The sequence below is a fragment of the Desmodus rotundus genome, chromosome 6 (assembly GCF_022682495.2).
Source record: "Desmodus rotundus isolate HL8 chromosome 6, HLdesRot8A.1, whole genome shotgun sequence".
In the NCBI taxonomy this organism is placed as follows: domain Eukaryota; kingdom Metazoa; phylum Chordata; class Mammalia; order Chiroptera; family Phyllostomidae; genus Desmodus; species Desmodus rotundus.
Genome location: NC_071392.1, coordinates 138,343,156 through 138,362,835, shown reverse-complemented (window position 1 = coordinate 138,362,835; position 19,680 = coordinate 138,343,156). Strand labels below are relative to the sequence as shown.

The 19,680-nt window shown below is 37.1% G+C and overlaps 1 protein-coding gene across 2 annotated transcripts; it reads right to left on the bottom strand.

Annotated features, from left to right (window-relative positions):
* Positions 1-195: 195 nt before the first annotated feature.
* Positions 196-13,636, bottom strand: SPINK6 (serine peptidase inhibitor Kazal type 6). 2 transcript variants are annotated; one of them, XM_024576847.4, is made up of 5 exons: positions 13,463-13,636; positions 10,639-10,661; positions 4,562-4,636; positions 1,926-2,041; positions 196-428 (listed from the first exon to the last, which is right to left on the bottom strand). In XM_024576847.4, the coding sequence occupies exons 1-5, from the start codon at positions 13,518-13,520 to the stop codon at positions 383-385; spliced, it is 318 nt and encodes a 105-aa protein (XP_024432615.2). In that variant the 5' UTR covers positions 13,521-13,636; the 3' UTR covers positions 196-382. The 2 variants fall into 2 exon arrangements, with proteins under 2 accessions (XP_024432615.2, XP_053783053.1); XM_053927078.2 differs by lacking the exon at positions 4,562-4,636 and having other exon boundaries at positions 13,463-13,616.
* Between the last annotated feature and the right edge of the window lie 6,044 nt (positions 13,637-19,680).

Genomic DNA, 19,680 nt, shown 5'->3' with positions numbered 1-19,680 from the left:
TAAGAAAATTCTTCATTAGCCACATGGAAATTCCAAGAATAGAGATGGGAAGGGATTTTCCCAAGATTCCACAGTGACTTCAGGGTTCATTTGGATCAGAAAAACAGGTGTGTTTACCCGGGTTTATGTTGGGTCAATCATCCCATATTGTATCTGTATGTTTTCTTGATCTCAAAGTAAAAACACAGGCCAGGCTTCTGCAGAATTTATTTTATTGTTAAGCGAATCAAGGGAATAGATATATGTTGAACTCCCCGTGTCCCAGGCAAAGGAGAAAGTATGCTTTTGTAAATTTAAGAGATCTGCTAGAGAAAAACAAAAGCAGAAGCAAGAAAAGAAGGATGAGAGAGCTGGGAAGCCAGCACAAAACCCTGGCTCTCATTCAGCATTTTCCATGATGCTTTAGGTTGATCTTCCCACCACTTTTCCTATAAAAGAAAAAGATAAGACATGCTCAGTGCAATATCATTTGTGTTCATTACAGAGGGCAAGGGTCCAACCACATCATCATCTACACGATTGTACAGGTGCCCACGTCAGTGATCTGGCAGATGTCAATTAAATTCATTCCGAGGTGACATCTGTCCTAATTACAGAATGCATGGATTTTAAACAAACTAATTTGGTAAGTTTTAGACCTTTTGATTTCAAGGATTGTTTCTCTGGGAGTAAATACATATACAACTGAAAAAGGTAAAAGTGACAAAAGAAACAATGGCAAAGAGACTATGGTGTTGCAGTTCTGTCCTGATAGAAGACATAAGAAGTTAAACCAAATACTCAGGCATCTGGTATTTTATGGCAGACTGTATATTTAAGCCTTCTTAGTAATGAGTGTTCATCATATCAAATCTCAACTTACCTCATGGCCCTTATCTTGAGAAAAGTTTGGTGTTAATTAGTCAGATATGTTATATATAAATACAGAAACAGTTATTGTGCATTGATTCAATATTTATTCATTTAATTCTATGTGCTTAGCTCTGTTATTATTGATAAAGAGTTATATAATCCCTGTGCTTAGAAATTTTACAGAAAAGTTAAGAGAAATGAAGGCATTCATAGAGGAAATTCTGATATAAGAAATGGATGACAATGGTCAGGAAGTGAGGTTACTTTTAAAAAGGGTTATACTTTCTGGAGTTTAGAGCAATAAGGCTATGAGATTGCTTGTTTGAATAAGTTTTTATTTATTATAAAATGTGTCTCATCTGGAAGCTCACAGTCTATTGGCTAAAATCTAGAGCACCTGTTCTATTCCTTATTAAGACATAAATTCATTAAATATTGGCCCTTGGTAGAATCTTCCTAGTACACTGTCTGTAAAGTTTGAATAGTCTGAATAATAAAAGATGATCCTCTCTTCTGTTCTTTTTCAAAAGGCTCTTTTCATCAGACCAAAAGAGGAATGAATGGAAATTGGTGCCTTAGCAACATAGAATTTGGTATAGAATAAAATGTTTGAAAATAATGTAGATAAAATAATTGCTTTCATTGGTTATGAATTTTCTCACGTGATTTTCATGTTTCTGATTTTGGTGAATTTTCCAACTTAATCTCTAAAATTAATAATAATAACAATTACAAAATGCAACTGGATAAAAATTATTAAAATTTTTAGTTAGAAGTGGAGAAAGTAAGAAAATGTATCAAAATTCTTAAAGATGTATAATTTTCTAAAATTTCCCTAAGATAAATCACATTTAATAATCACAAAATCATGGAGATTATACTTTCAAATAATTTATTATGTAAATTTTTATGTTTTGACCCATTTGTTTTCAGTCTCTTTGCCTGAAGCTTATTTCTTTAGTCTCTATGGGTGGGTATGAATAGAAATTTCTAGACTATCTCAAAGAAAGTGTCATTGTCTTATTCTGAAAGTTTGTTTTTCCGAGGGACAGGTTGGTGAGTGTGATACTTACACCATTGCCTTACAGAAGGCACATTTATTGCCATAGGTCTGGCCATCAGAGCCACAGTAGGGATTAGATTCCCGAGTGCAGAAGACCTGGGGGTCCTGGAACTCACCACAGTCAACCTGCCGAAGTGAGCACAGTGGCATGGATGTTAGTGCGTTCCGCCCAAGGGACTCTTCCACAGAACAGAAGCTTCGGACAGCAAGCTTATAATTATATATATATATACACATATATATATATACACACACATATATATTTATCCATATGAAGTTATACATAAACATACATTCATATGATGTTATATATAAATATATAAACATTTATTTATATAACGTTATATACAATATATGAATATTTATTTATGTAGTTATATATAAATATATAGATTTATTTATATAAAGCTATATATAAACACATCTAAATATTTAATTATACAAATTTATATACAAATATTTATATATGTATATGTAGATATATAAATATTTATATAAAGGTATATGTAAATATATAAACATTTATTTATATAAAGGTATATACAAATGTATATTTATTTACATGTATTTATTTGTTTATATATTTATATGAAATTATATGCATGCATATGAGGTAAGGCTTCCTGTAATAGAAAACAGCCTTCTTTGTCTGCTCATCTGGAATGCATTAAACATAACTGAGACTTTTTATTTGAGACACAAGATATGCATTTCTGCAATTATTGTATTCAGGAATAAGTTAATGATGTAAGGCAGTTACTTACTCCTTATGAATGTAAGGAGTAAGGCAAATGCCATAGGTATGACTTTTTGCTCCAACCCTATATTGTTCCACTGGAGACTAGTTTTTGGTCTTTAAGTGACATTTGTTTTTTTTTCACTGTATTAATGTAACTCTAATAACTCTACTTCTGTATTGTTATAAAGATATGGGTGACTATTGCAAGGAGCTTCCAAATGTTACGTGCTGGCTTGTTAATTTTCCCCACGGTGGCTACGTCCATTTATTCTCCTGAAAACAAAAATTTTAATGTCTCTATATTAGCTTGCTCTGTCTCATAGTCTGTTTGTAGTATTTGAACTTTGGTGCCTAAGTTGCTCCATTTAGGATTCCGAGGCTGCATCCAGCCTTGGTGAGAACAGGTGCTGTGATAACTAATAATGAAGGTCATGGGCTCTGTAGAAGGAACGGTAGTAGCGCCTATGCCACTAATACATGCCCTCAGTTACAGTGATCTCTCAGGAGCAGCCTGGAGCTTTAAAATTCCTCTCGATTCAATGTCAATTGAGTCAATCTTTGGTGGGCAAGTGACATTTGAACCATGTTATTCCAGGGTACAGGCAATACACAATAGGTAGAACCAAACCTTTCCAAATGTGGGAAATGAAGTGATCTTTAACATGAAGAGAGGGACCATACCCACTCCTCTCCTAGTTCCTTTAAAATGATACCGCCTTATGTTTATCAATTGCTTTATAATAGTCAAACCCCATAGAATAACTCAGTTGAGCCTCACAGTAACCCCGAGAGGCACATGGGGCAATATTACATTAATCAGTTTACAGATGTGAATATTGATCCTCAGGATAACTAAGTAGCTTCCCAATGCCACCCAACCGGGAAACATTCAAACCAGTGCTTGACCATACTCCTTCTGATTGCTGATCCACAATTTCCAATAACCTACTATGGTCAATTTCCAATACATCTTCACTGAGAGAAATGAAAGCCAACTGTCACAATGTACCTTTGACCACACTTAGAGTCAAGGCGTGTAAGCTTTATTAAAATACCTTATTACAAAAATGTGTGGGCATTGGTGAGAGGAATCATATCTTTAAGATGTTAGCAAACCATTATACATGGACAAAGCTCTCTGAAGGTTTGCATGGGGAAAAGCTCATCAAAAGAGTCATACAACTGAGTTACAAAATATTATAACATATGTCAGACTTAAGGCACCTGAAACTATTAACACACATTTTTGTTGAAATTTCACATCTTGTACTAGTGAGGTTGGGTAGTATGGTGCTTATCAGAGATCTTCTTAGGGCTTGGTTGGATAGAAGATATCTAGGTTTTTTATAGTCCCACCTGTAGTCCCACTTTCCCCTCCCCTCCCCACCCCAGTGCTCTTAAAAATAACTCCCTCCTTTCATATTACTTCTAGGGTAGTAACCTTTCCTTCAGGTCCCCAAATAGAAACCAGGCTGGAAAATCTTTACAGAATGATTAACTGTAGGACACTTTTTTCTCAAAATCTAATGTATTTTGTATTTGTCATGAATGTACACATTTGTAATTGTGTGATTGAGTCCAGAACAGACTGTAAACCATAGAATTATCATTTATATTTTCATTCATTCCACCAATAGCCAATAGATAACTAATATTTGGAAGACATGGTTTTGGGTGCTGGCTATACAAAAAGGAATCAGTTATAAACACTGTCTCCATAAGTTTACCATCTGATTCGTGTTAAGAAAGCAGAAAAGAGCACAGGTAATTACAGCAGAGTGTGTGATAGATGCTACAGTGGGCCAAACACAGGCAATGTGGAAGCTGAGAAAAAGGGCATCTAAGTCAGAGATATGTGTCTCTACAGACAGGTCAGTGAGGAAAAGAAAATAAAAAATGTCTCTTACTTGAAAGAGACGCCATCTTAAGCCACCTTTCCGTGGCAATCGACCCTCTGATCTTGTGATCCCCGGTCTTCTGCCCTTTAGAAAGCAGATACGGAAGTGGCACATGGGGAAGGTGTTGACTTTAAGGACTTCTAGACTCCACCCTCCTCTCCGAACCTACTTTTCCCCTTCCATTGCCCCGTAGTATGAGACTAAGAAGGGCTAAGGATTCCCATAAATAAAACCAAATCATTCAAATGGTATACGAACAAACTTCCTTGGCACGTAGAGACGTTTCATAATTCTAAATTGTCCTGTCCTTCAGGGAGCCCTGAAGTAGCTGGAGAACCATGTTGCAGAACTTGTCTTGCCGTTACCCATTGGCTGGTTGTGTCATTTCAGACAAACCACTCGCTGTCTGCACTTCATTTGCTTAACCAGAGTGTTTTAGACAACAGCTGTCCTGCTTCAATCCCAGGATTGTTATAAGGATCAGATGTAGCCATATAAGAGTTGCAGAAAGCCAATATAAAATGTTTGAAGTAGTCTTGGACTAGGCATGCAGAAAATAAGCTTTTATTATAGGCCTGTTCTAACTGTAGCTCCTACCACATTTTGGAAGGAGTCTCGTACAAATGTTCAGTACCATTCGACCAGGTGATCTCTAAGGGCTCTCCTAGCTTTGCTAATATAAGATTTAACAGTGACTCCTTTCTGTAAAGTGGCTTAAATAAAGCTAAGTCCATAGTTCTTCAACTGGGTGTGAGAAGGAACAACTATTGGCCAAACACTTCTTTCTTGTATAACTAGGGGCCCCTATTCACTCCCTGTGTGAGAAATTTTAGTATGGTGACTGAGGCAAAAAGGGGTCACACTCTGGGAGCCCCAGAGGTTGGAAAAGGTGAAGAATGACTATGCAGAGCCAACCAGCAATCCTTTCTGTGTGGCAAACAGCAAGACAGGAGAATATCAGAATATCCAGTTGGACCAGAAAGAGAACACAGGTCTTACAGCTTAAGGAGAAGTAGGCTAAGAATGCCATTCTTTTCCTCTGCCTAAATTTCCTTTCCTCTTTTTTTGTTCTTATTTTGGTGTCCTTTAGATAGAATCCCAACCACTGGTTTCTTAGTGGACATCAAAAAGCAGGTCTAGACTAAGGGAGATAGGGTTATCCGTCTTCTTTAAAATTTCCTCCATGAGACCCAGGAATGCTGAATCCCCTGGATCTATTTAAAACACTGCAATACTTTGTATCAGGAGATTGTCCACAGGTTACAAACACAAGGCCCGCGAGCTGAATCCAGCCCTCCACCTTGTTGTACCAGGCCCGGCAGCTTGTTTCTACCCGGCGGCAGCACCGAGCTTCTTGCCCCTAGTTAAGGAGTAGTGACATTTATACGGTTCTAAAATTAAATTTGGCCCTTTGAAGGCAACCGTGAGGCTGATGTGGCCCCGAGTGAAAATGAGTTTGACACCCCTGGCTGACCTGAGTTTGAATTTTGCTTCTTTCGTTCACTAGCTGCATTATCTTATGCAAACACTGGACTGCTCTGAGTTGAATTTCTTGTTATTTCACTGGGGGCTGGCAATGCCTGTCTTCTAGGGTTGTTTTAATGACAAATCCTTTGAAAATACTTTGTAAAGTTTCAAGTATCATGTGTAGGATTGCTATTATAAACACCAACAAGATAAATTGTTTCACGTTCCAGAAATTTTGGAGCTCATTATTTCTCACCCTATTCAGTGAGGGCTGTTTGTTGTTGTCGTTTCTGTTTGAGTGTTTTTTTAGATGGTGTTGGCTTTAACAAGAGCCTCCACTTTCCTTAGATCTTCCAGCTTCCTGAGACGGCATCTAGGTATTTGGGTGCCAATGTTTAGTATCACTCTGACCCCTTGTGGTTTTTCAAAGAACTGTACCTTCAAAACCATTCTGGAATCCAGGGATACTGTTAGTGCCCAGATTAATCACCTAGTGGCAAATACAAAGTCATTGAACTTGGCTGGGAAATGAGCTTATATGATCACAAAAATTAACCCAAAAAGTCAGGGCCATTAATATTTTAGTCTGGCGCTTCAGTTTTACAAAGAACGCCGATGGAAATTTGCAAACACAAACTCCCCTAGGGTGTAGGACTTGGCTTCTTTTCCCCTTTCCTATCACCTATGTGGTTGCATCAGCTCCTTTTTAAATCACACCAGTTTCTAAACCCCTCCCTAACTTGCTTCTACTCTCCCTGTTTTAATGCCCCTTCCACACTACCAAAAATGGCTCTAAAACATGTCTCAGGATACACCCACTGGCTATTTATTAAATGTTAATGATTTTCCTATGATATCCAGGGGTGTCCAACCTATTGGCGTCTCTGGGCCACACTGGAAGAAGAGTTGTCTTGGGCCACACATTAAATACATTGCAACACGTAACCACAAATAAAACCCCTCATAATGTTTTAAGTAAATTTACGATTTTGTGTTGGGCCCCATTCACAGTCATCCTGGGCCACACGCGGCCCGTGGGCCATGGGTTGGACACCCTGTCTCCTTTTCGGAACTCTTTCCTGACTCCTATCACATGCCAGTGCTCTGGCTGTCCACCTGTTTCTTCTCCACTCTTTTCACCATCTTTTTAATTTTCTTCCTGAGTGTTCACTATGGTCATTTTCAAGAAATTTTGTATATTTGATTTTTTTCTCTCAAAGATCATATACTGATGAGTCTTAGGCAGTTTTTCTTGAATACATCAAAATTTCAAACTCTATGCCCTGACCAATGTGGCTCAGTTGGTTGAATGTCATCTCACAAAGGTCTCTGGTTCGATTCTCAGTGGGGGCACAAGCCTGGGTTGTGGGTTTGGCCCTCAGTCAGGGTGCATGTAAGGGGCAACCAATTGATGTTTCTCTCTCACATCTATGTTTCTCATCCTTTCCTTCTCCCTCCCTTCCCTTCTCTCTAAAAATAAATAAAATCTTTAAAAAAAACCCTCTAATTCCTATTGTTAGAAACGTACAGGACAACTTTAGGTAACAATTTAATTCATATTTAAAGCTCAATTACGTCCAAAATTAATTTTTAATCTTTCCCTCCAAACTAGTTTTACATTCTAATTTTTCCTTTTTACAGAACAGTACCATTCTTTGGTTTTCTCAACCCACCCTCAGATTACAATATTGCCATTTATTTCCCCTTGGAAGTGTTACCTTTTGTGTATTTCTTTGTCTCACATGCCTTTCACCAATTCCAAATTTACCACCTATACCCACCTTCATAGTCCTTGGCTGAGTCAATGTAATAAATCCTATTCTCTCTGCTTTCATTTCCTCCATGTCTCAAAATCCCTCTTAAATGTGGAGACAAGTTATCTTATTTTAAACTACTGTTTTCATTATACTGTGATTACTTCTTTGTTTAAGAAGGGAGCATAGCAAAAACTATGGTGTATTTGTTCAGAAGCTTGTACTGCCCAAAGCACATTGACATGTATTGCATTGCAGCTTTCTGTTGCTCTCAAAAGGTGGCCCGGGACCGTGGAAGCTCACTCCATAAGGAGTCGGGAGTCCTCAGGTGTTGACCATACCCTTATTAAAGCTATTGGTAGATTGGAATCAGCTCAGGTCCTCTTTCTGAGGCCTCAATTTTCCTACCTGTCGTTAACTTGTAGATGCTGGTTAACGTCTTCAAATTGTATTTAGGTATTTCGCCAGTATCTTAATAGTAAGTGAATTCAAACTAATTGGGAAAAAGGAACAGCCCAAGACACACTCTAGTTATGGAGCATTGTTTTGCTAACTGTACTAAAACTCATTGTGTCTTCATCTTAAAATACAAACAAAAGTAAATGTAAATATCCCCTCAAAATTACGGTAACAGAAAATGATTGCCAATCATTGTTTTTGAGGGGTTTCTGTTAACTCTAATATGGAATATTTGTTTAAACAACTCATTAAGGATATGACTAGTAGGAAAATAAGGAAAATAAAGACAACATAGTGAATGATTCTAAAAATATCTTGTTCAATTCTTTAGACTGTTAACTATAATCTACCATCAGGTGCTTCGGTGTGGAGAGACTTCTTGGCATAAGTGAAATGACTTAAATGTTGGAGGAAATCTTTCTTCTTTTTATCTTAGCAGGGTCAGGCTTGAGCAGGCATGCTCCTGAGGTTAGTTTCAATTGTTTTCTGCCTGTCATTGGGACTGCCACCATGTTTCCAGCCATACAGAAGAGAAATGGTAGCAAGCAAAAAAGGGAGAGGACTCATGGACATGGACAACAGTGTGGTGATTGTGGGGGAGGTGAGGGGTGTAAGGGGACTAAATGGTAACAAAAAAAATGATTACAAACAAAATAAATGGTAGCCTCGATGCCATCTGAAAGTTGGCACCCTCTCTTCTCTGTCTATTTCAGTGGGGAAAAGATAGTGGTCTTGGCAAGACCAGGCTTGGTTCACACTGATTCAGATACCGGAGGTCAGATGGGGTTTTAGAAATCGTTGCATCCAAATGTTTACTTTCAAGAGGTGGAAACAAAGGCAATGACAAGAGGAGGAGACATCCTTCAGATCACACAGTCAGTCAGTATTTGAATTAGAACTCATGTATGTTGTCCCTGAATATTTGAGCAAAGTCAGTGCTCCTCAGCACTGAATAATTATTTAAAATGCAGATTCAACCCCCCCCCCCACAACGAGTGATTATTATTTAGTAAGTCCAGCTTAGTGCTGGGGATCTGCATAGGTAGAAAGCCTTCCCAGGAACCCTAAAGCAAGCCCACTCTGAAACTTGGGCCTATCAGGGATAGAACCAGTAAATAGTTGATTTTAAATGAGCTTTAGAAAACACTGAAAATCTGGGAAACATTACAAACCCTGCAAATCAATGCCTAAATAAGGAAAGAGACTTATGTATTGATGAGAAAACTGGGATTAAATTCTGTAGGTTTTCAGTCTGCATGCAATGGTCTCATATTTTACTACCTGGTGGGATACAAAATGGGCTGGCTAGATCTGGGATTCTTTGTTTGTTTGTTTGTTTTGATATTTAACATAGATTGTGCTACCATATATGTTTAAATATAATAAGAAATTTATTAAGATGAACAATTTTATATACAGGTACAAACACATGTATGTTATACACACAAGTGCACACACACATTGCAAGCTAATTACAGGGCATCATCCATTATACAATACATCTCAATTTCTGAGATTCTAAAATTGGAAAGGAGAAAAGTCTTATGCAATATAGTAGGTGTACTAGAGTTGAAATAGGTTTTCAACTCTTTTGCCAACTCCAAATAGTTGGCAGGTGTGTCTGGAAACTTTTGATGTTGGGGGTTCTTGGACACACCAAGGCTAACGAGAGCCATTGTCAAGATCAAGTAGACATGCTCTCAATGGACACAGGAGCAGGATGGATTGACTGGGCAAATGCCACTTGTTTATGTTGTCTTTTGATAGTTAGAACAAGCAATCCGGAAAAAAGTTGGTGGATTAATTTGGAAAAAAATCAACCAGCCGATGAAGACAATTTGTGCCCCTTCCAATGTTTTACCCAAAATGTATTTATATTTTCAGGAACAAACCTGTGCATACTCAGTACAGAGCAGTAAGAAACTTCTGTGTCTATTCTTGGTAGCCTCACATCCACAAAGAAGATAACCTCTGTCCTAACGCCTTCAAAAGCTGTTAATAGCCAATAACTAGTCCTTTTACAGTTTACCAAATGCTTCCACACGATTCTGTGTGGTGAATAAGATTATCCCCCTTTTTTTATAGTCCTGGAAATTGCAGCTCGGAAGACCTGAGTAACTTGCCCAGGATCTTACAGGGAAAGCAGGGATACAGTATGAGTGTTAACATAGATTCATCCTATTTTCACTTATAGTTACTTTAACAAAACCTGAGAATGGGTGTTTATGGTCTTTTAACTCATAGAGAAATTAGAGTTAAAAAATGAGTTACTTCCACTGATTTCTGGATTTGACCTGCTTCTTTGTTGTTTTTGCTCTTTTACCACAGACAAACCTCTGTTTGGTCCTGGGGAATACCAGCCAAGCCTCACCCATGTCTGAAAAATAGATAAAAATATGCACTGACCTGTTCTCCTTGACTGAAGACACCTGGAAAAAAAAAAGGCACAAAATATGAACACTGTAATTTCTGAAAGTACAAAAGGTAGCATTTGCAAAATTAAGAAATCCTCACGCCTGAACTGATGGTTGTTCTTGGTTCCTGGTCATCCCAGGAAGGCACAGCATGGTTGTTCTACTTTTTTATGCCTATTCATTTCTTAGGGAGCAGGAGAAACTTAGGAAGTGGTGAATGGGGATGGACCAGGATGAGGTCATATTTCTTAGGAGTTGGGGGATGGGTGAGAGAAAATTGTTTTGGGATCTGGAGATTCATGTTGCAGTTCTGGCCTAGTTACTAATTCACAGTGGATATGACCTCATCTCTGGTCTTCCTTTGGAGAAGTTAGTCTGGAAAGTCACCTCGAACTTGGACACTTCGAGGTTCAGTGCATTGTCTTTGTCACGGGCAGTTCTGGAAGAGATTAACTTTGTTGTTTGTTCTTTGAGCTCAAAATTGCTTTTCTGGCTTCTATACTCAGCTTTAAAGACTTGGCCCAAATAGACACTGTCAAGGGCAGAGTCATGCTGGCTTCTGTGACTCATTCCTCTTGCTATATCTCTTTAAATTCCTGAAAGAGGAAAAGCCATCTATAAATACAGTCTTGATTCTCTGTCTCCTTCCATCTTTATGGTTATGTCTGTGCTTTTAGGTCATGGCTAATTAGCTCAATGGTTTCAAATACTGAAATAATAAAATCTTCCATTCAGTTCTGGTATGCTCCGAATTCTGGTCATTTTTGTGGCACTCCCAATGCCAGTTACACCTTGCATGTTTAGCCAAAAGCCACCTTGGTGACAGAAAGTGTGTGGATAAGTGTCAGCATGTGAGGGAGGACAACTGGCAATATCTTAAAGCACATTCTCTGTTCGTGGGGTGAGGAGGGAACAAGGCTTTTAAATTCGAAATGAAGTCAATGACCATCTACTGTAACGATTGCCAACCTTACTACAGCACTGTTATTGAAAATACAGGTGCTTAGGACAATGACTTGAACATTCCATTATATAGACCAAACAGGGCATGGAAGTCTATATTTTTGTAAACCACTGAAAGTGATTTTTATGACTGAAGAAAACTCATTATTGCAATTCTCAGCCACTTCTTCATGGTACAAATTTTTTATCAGAAGAGGAGAGATTTTGTCCAATGTCTTATACATATGAAATATCAAGGCAGAGGGAAGATTAACATCAACAAGGCCTATATAGTGGCTTATTATTATTAAACTTTAAAAATGTCAATATTAATAGACATTTGTTGAATTTTACTGTATCCCTCCCACTATATAAAGCACTTTACATGCATTTTCTCATTTGATTGCACATACAGAAATGTTCTTTTTATACCCTCTATTATAGATGAGTAAAAGACTCAGAAAAATCACATGCTATAAAATGGAAATGCCAGGACTGAAATTTAACATTATGGCTCTTAGACATTAGCCTTTCCAAACACTGACTTACCTAGGAAGAACCATATTTTGATAAGTTAAGTGCATTAGTCCAGCAGATCCAATTAACAAATCAGTTTACCTTTCTAAAGGGAAGCAATAAGAGCATATCGATTAATTTCTAAGAGCATCTTAGTAAGCAGATTTTCATATAGTCATATCTATTTTTTATGCCATCTCTGCAGTTGACAGAAACACCATTTCATGTTCTTAGCCTTAGTGGTCAAACTTATTCTTAATATCACAGTAATTCTTTATCCAGTTTTTTCATATTTCTAAATGTGCTTGTTCATGTAAATATGACTGGTTTCTTTGAATAGAGACTTCTTTATCTATTTAATCTCATTGAAAAATTATTGTTTTTCCATGTTCAGGCATTTAACATCTCTGATAGTTCCCCAGATTCAACAACTTTTGTCCCAGAAAATGATCGATCAGGCATGGAAGGTTCCAAGACCCAGGCTCATTTCTAGAACCTTATGAATGAGAGAACATCTCAGAGAGCTGAGCTATATCTCCAGCTGACATGGCCATAAGCAGAAAAGATGGGCCTAGGTCTTGGGTCTAGAGCCTCTGGTGTGTGCTTTGTCCACTATCACAGTATAGAGTGGAAAATTAAAGGAGGACAGAAAGAGATACATGGCCCTGTTCATTCACATGGCCCTGGACTGAAAGACATCAGATCAAAGTCGCGTGTCCTTTGAATAATCTGAACTGACAGAACACATGACTATTGCTCAAAGACATTCCCCTTCTTGAAGCATTGTTGAGTTCCCCAGCAGCATATACATTGCAGTCTTCTAACATTGGATAGCTCTTTTTTCTGAAACTCTAATTGAGTTTCCTTTACCCCCCTTGTTTTAATTTTAATTCCAATTATTGTATAAGGATAATGAGGACAAGAAAGCTTTTCTTTGTCATAGAAAGCCAGGCTAATCCTTAAAACAACTAGCCATCCCCCAGTCTAGTTTTGTGGAACGAGCATAAACTATGATGTCTAAAAGATCTGATCAAATTCCAAACTCTACTTATGAGTTGTGATTCCTTTGGCAATTTTTAAAATTGTTGTGCCCTTGATTTCTTACATGTAGACTACTGATAAGTGTATCTTGCTATGTGTTTTGGAGATAATGCCTAGAAGCCCTTATTACATGCCTAGAATACAGTGTATGCTCAACAAAGGAAAGTTATTTTTCATTATTACTATTACCACTTTCATCATCACAGTCATTATCATCATTAGCATAACCTCTCAGAATTGGTCTTGGTGGACAAATACACTTGGCATTTCCAGTTCAGCATAAATATTGGATTTCAATTTTAAAGAAAAAAACTCACCTGAGAAAAAGCAGAAAAGAGCCAGAGAGAGGAGCAGAAAGACACCTGATATTTTCATGGTGCCAGTTAGCTCACTCAGGTCAAGGCTGGTTTGTCCTGCTCAGGTTCTCTGTCAAGACACTGCCCAGAACACCAAAATGCACACTCAGACGTGTATATATATATATGTAGACATGGTAGAGGGAGTTGGGATCTCCACCTTCTTCATAAAGTCACATTCTAAAACCATATGCAGTCCTATACACTTGAGGCATTTATGATGACCTGTCATCGATGTAAAGAAATGCTTCATGATCCCCATCAATCTTAAAATTAGGACATTTATGTGAGTCGCACCTTAGATCTTATTAATAGAGGATGTCATTTTCCACAGGTAAACTAGACTTTCCTAATGACCAATACATCCTCCCTGCTCTTCCCTCTACAGTTTCGCTACATTAAAGGGATGAGTCACTGGTGGGGCCCCACTTGATGTCAGTGCCTCTTTCAGACAGGTCCTGCATGTCTGTAGTCCAGGTGAGTAATCACAGAGGAATGAAATCTTGGGTGTAACTTGGATTTTCAGAGTCCACATCATCCAAGATGTACCAAAAAATATACGTATTCTACAATGTCACCAGAACTGCATCAGTAAAAGCAGTTTGGGGGGCAGAAATCAGCCCATTGATTTTTTTTAAATCATTACGGTAGTCAAGTGGCAGTGCCTTTCAATTTTTAAGTCAAAATGAACTAGAGAGCCTATGTATATTTTTTAATTAGTAAAGAAATCAATTATAAATTTTTAGAAGTGACTGAATTGAGGAATATTTAATATTTCCCCTTTTTCTACAAGGTAAAAATGTAGTTACAATAACACTCTAAGTTTTAGCTCATTGAAAGTATGTTTCTGTACAAGTTAAATGAATTCCATTAACTATCATAGCCAATTTAATTGCTGGACTGAGCAAAGAGTGGGACACTGTAGGTTTCTTTGGGGGACAAAAAATAAACACTGGTTACAGTGATAATGACAAAGTCTGACTCAAGTCACAGTCAGCTATTCAAAATATCATGAAGAAAAACATAACAATTTCAAGTATGGGAAGAATATGCAGAATGTTCTCGATTTAAATACAAGTGATTAATGCAATGTTGTACAAATAACTTAGAAATTATACACCTAATAACTGGTTTCCTTTAGAAGTAGTCACCTTGAGAAAATGTATACACAGATCAGATATTGTTCTCTTTTCTTCAGGATATTTGTTTTCTTTCTGGAAATTACATATTTTTAGAAATTTTAATTTGATTTATCTCAACATTTAGGGTGAATTTTCTGTCTTTGAGAAAGGGGAATATACTTTATTGAATTTTACAGTCTTTGATAAAAGGGAATATACTTTATTGAATTTTACAATAAAAAAGATATTACCATTTAATAAAAGATGAAGCACGACTGTGATAAAAATTATGAATGTTTTCAGTTGCTTCTCTGACAAGTCACAAAGACCTGAGCTTACAGAATAGAGGGAAAAGGGAAGAGAGGATCATAGACAGGAAAGAGAGGAAAGGAATAAGAGAGAAGGAAAAGTGTGTGCTTGGCAAGTATTCAAAGCGATAACATAAACACATAGACACACAAAACTCACATGTGCGCAATCTTAAAATCCTCTACAAACAGTTATAGGTCAGATGTCAGACACCAATGAAAAGCCTTAAAAACTATATTGAAGTTTTTCTTGAACACTTGATGGGAGGAGGAGTCTAGGAATATTTAGAAAAACAATAATTGGGAAAACACTTCAGGAAAGCTATGGAATTTTCACATAACACTTTTGTCTGTTTTAATTATTTTGGCCTTATTAAGTGAAATAATATAAAGAACCCTGCTTGGAAACTTAACATCACTTCATAGGCTTGGTTTTATATATTGCTGCTTTCCTCAGTCTTTCACAACCCACACCCAATGCCTTCTCCTCCCTTTTGCCTTCTCCCTTTCCTTCCCCTTTTGTGATCAGAATATTTGGGGACAGTCTAAGCATAGTCCCATGTCCCAAAGTGGTAATGATTCAGAAACATTCACAAATAATAAACAAACAGGTAACAGTGGGAGTCAGTGGCATTCCATCACCAAGTCCATGGCGGCCTTTCTAATATTGGTTGCAACTTCTCCTCCCAAGTGTCATTTATGGTAGTTTGCTTCTTAAAATCATTGTTTACCTAAATATTACTCTCTCTCTTCATCTTCCATTCATTCTATCCTTCCCTACCTCCCCCATCCTTCAAGAGCTTTTCCTCAATAGGTGGTTTTGTTAGAATGATTCTAACCCATTTTTTTTTCTGACAGGTTTCAATTCTGTATCTTCAACATTTACCCTCCTCTCCATACCAAAATAAGTCCTGGGTCTGGACTGGTGTTGGGGGGAGAATATTATGTCACAAGGATATATTCTAAGAAGTCCGATACCTTGAACAACAATAGTTTTTGTGAGGTTTCTGAGCCCATGTGAAAGAGAGGATTTTTTTTCTTTTTATAAAACATAAAGGAAATGGTAAGAAACCTTTTCTGGGAATCACTTAATTAGCTCCTTCAGTAAAAAAGCTGAGATAATAGGTTACAGAGAAGTGACAGCCAATTATTCACAAACATGAAAGAAACTGTATAATTCTAGTCTTTTGGCTACAGAATAAGTAGAGGAGAACACTTTGAATTTTGTTTTCTGTAGTACTCTGAGACAAAAATAGGAAAATATTTAACAATCATAACATTTAAGTGTAAGTTTCAATGAATCGAATCATAAAAAAAAGAAACATGAAAAGAAAAGGCGGTGCAGGAGAAAGCAGTAGAAGTCGGCCCTTTTCAGACAGTAGAATTCGGTCCTATCACACGTATAGTTGATTTCCAAAAGTTAGCTATGCCTATTTTCTTTCATATCCTTAAAGACAAAAACACTGTAAGATTATGTTTTCCAAGTACAGTTTATCATATAAACATGATACATTTCCTCCCAAATATTACCATTTGGGGTAGTATACACAAAATCATCACATTTTTAAAGAGTCATTCTGATTCTCTAGTTTTGGGGACTTAAGAGTTTCTTTGCACACTTGAGGGATTTTTAAGGGTAATTTTGGTTGATTAATTTTTGTTGCTGATTCTACAATATTACTGCACCTACTGAGGTGCAGCTGCATTGCCTTCAGAAAGCTTAGTCCTGGATCCAGTGATATATGCACATGTCTGTTTATATGTTTTAATATTTTACTCATTCATATAAATTTTCCCCCAATATTGTTCATATTAGCACACTGTGTTATTTTGAAATGTCACTTCTCAAACGTCAATGCTCTTATCTCCAAGCCATAGAGCGCTGATGCGATTTTGCAGAGATCATGAGACAGAGGTGTATTTTTAAAAAAGAACAGACACCACCTTAATCATGGAGTCACTGCTCAGCATTGACTTATGAAGTGGCTTTTTCCTTTTAACATTACTAGCCATAGATTAGACTAAAATCAATAATTCTTTATTTACATCAATCTTTGGTCAGAGTGACAATTGCCTTTCTTGAAACTTCCATTGGACCATTAGGAAAGAGGAGAAACCTTTACTAGGCCAGAAGGGAGGCTCCTGGAAAGAGAATGAGAAAGGGGTTCCAGAGTTCAGGCTTTCATGCCCTGGCTTAGTTCAAAATCCCTGGCTTTTGGAGAAGGATAGAGATGCACCATCTGCCCTTGACATGAGGGAGGCAGAGTGGCAGTAACAAGGGAGGTACCTAAGTATTTGCACCTGACAGCGGTCTTACAAGGGCTCTTACACTGCAGTGATGATTGGAAGAAGCAAATGAAATCCTTAAGAAGGGATTTAGGAGTGGAGAAAGTGGGGATACAGGGGCCGGGAACACAGGAACCATAGGAGCCATGTTACGTTGCAGTATTTCATGGAGGGGATAGAAGTCAATATCCAGGAACCAAGTGGTGAGAAACACCTCACCCAAGCCTAGTGTAGAGGAGACCCTGTTCTGCAAAGGTCCTGAAGCTTCCTTCTGGGACAAGATACCACCTTTGGGGGAAAGAAGGAATGAGGAGAACCACTGAGGAGGGAGAACCAGAGGCACCCCCACTCAATAAAATGTGAGTCCTTAATGGGAGGAATTCTGTGGTATCTACAGTACTTTCAAACATTTTTAGCAATCAATAAGCCATCAGGAAATGTTTGTTGTATGACAGAGATTGAAATATCTTTAATTGACAAAGCAAGTATATTCTACTGTTACTGTGAAATAAAGAAAAGAACAATTAAAAAAAGGTAATCTCATTTTGGCACATAAACCTTAGCTTATATATATATACATTTCAATTCACTCTCCTCAATATATTAGGTCCAAACTTCATTGATCTTTTATCAGAAAGATAACATAGATTTTTAAAAATTAGTTGTGACCTGAAAGGACATTTACCTTGATTTTCTACTCAATACAAATACAATCTGAAGTTTCCCTAAGAAATACATATACTTCATGGTTCTGTGATGGAGAAGAAAGAATACAGACTGATTCCAGAGGGACTTGGAATATTCATTCCACTTCTGCCACAAACCGTATGATTTGAGGGGTATTAGTTAAACTTTCTGAGTCTTAATGCTCCTAAGATGGCTTTCTGGGTTATTTTCACACACTTGATATTCATTTCTTTGACTTTCTTGGCTCAGAAATACTTCAGTGTTTTGTTGACACTTTGCGTACAGTCTCTCAAATTGTTTAGACTTCAATATGTCATCATATTAGTGATCCCTTCCAACTTTCTATCAACTGTAAAGGTACTAAAAGTCTTCTTGATCATCATCAATGTCATTGAAAAGTGTTGAACAAAACAGGTTTCAATATATTTCGCTGACTTATCTCCAAGGTTGTTCTACTGCAATCAATGTTCATATTTTCTCTGGTATGGTACCATGTTCTCACTCTTATGAAATGCAATGAGGCATATTTGGCATGATTTACTTTTAAATAATCTATGTAGACTACTGGCCTTCCTGACCTTCTTTCCTAAATGGTCATATTATTATATTTCCTATTGTCCATCATAGACTCTGGATGTTCTTTTCTTTAATCACTACATGTCTAAATTCTACCTCTCATACAATGAGAAGTCCAAATTTCAGTACTCTTCACAGAGCATTTCTTAACCCTGTAAGGCACATGTCCTACACTTGTTATATAAAGATCTACTCTGGTTTGTTGATATATTATATTTGGCCTACAAATTGCTTTGACATTTTTTAAAGTAGTTCACAACTTTTAAATTTTGAATACTTAATGAAAAATAAATAGAACATGTAATTAAAAAAATATATTTGTTCCCCTCATTGCCAGGGCCAACCAAGTCAGCTGAAGTTTAGTGTAACTGCCTCATTTAAATGGGTGGTGCACTCATTTGCCTCATTTGTTGCTGGCCAGAGAAGGCACTTGACTTTGGGAGTTTGGCCCTTGACACTAATAATACTTAATCTTCTTTGTTTTTATGACACATACCTTTAATTTTCTTGTGAAATTGTTCTACTTTGTAAAATTATGCCCATCTGACATTTCTTCTCTTTGCCTAGATGCTTCCTGTGCACAAAATCTATACCTTACTAATCTTCGATCCTCCAAATTTCTGTCTTGTATTCAGCAATTACCACACATTCATTAAAAATATATATATGATTTAAAAGAATAATTAACTCTATTTTCCACCAGAGATCATTAGTTACCATTGCAGCCAACATATTCCAAAATCTATTGTCTTCCATGTTTTAAACATGTAGACATTTGCTCATCTCTAGTTTTCTACCATTCTTTTCATTTCTTTGATTTCCTATAGACACATTTCAACCATACTGTATATAAGTAACCTCTCTTATAAATCTATCCTTCCCTGCTTTCTGTATAATTAGATAGAGGGAATAGGTCTTAACATTCACTGGCATACAAGGGCACATAGGCAGCCAATCATATAATTGGGAGTCAGATTTTGCAATTTGCAGATTGTTGAGTGGCAAGTCTCTCTCTGCTCAATTCCTATAACTTGCTCCATCCATTGTCTTTGACCCACCATGGCATTCCCTTCACATCCCAGTTTGTTATGGTCAAGACTATCTACATTGCTTTATATTACTCTAGCCACAATGAAAATCAAATTAAGTCATAAAGTGTAGTTTGCAATATAAAACTTTAGAAAGTTAACTGATGCTAGGA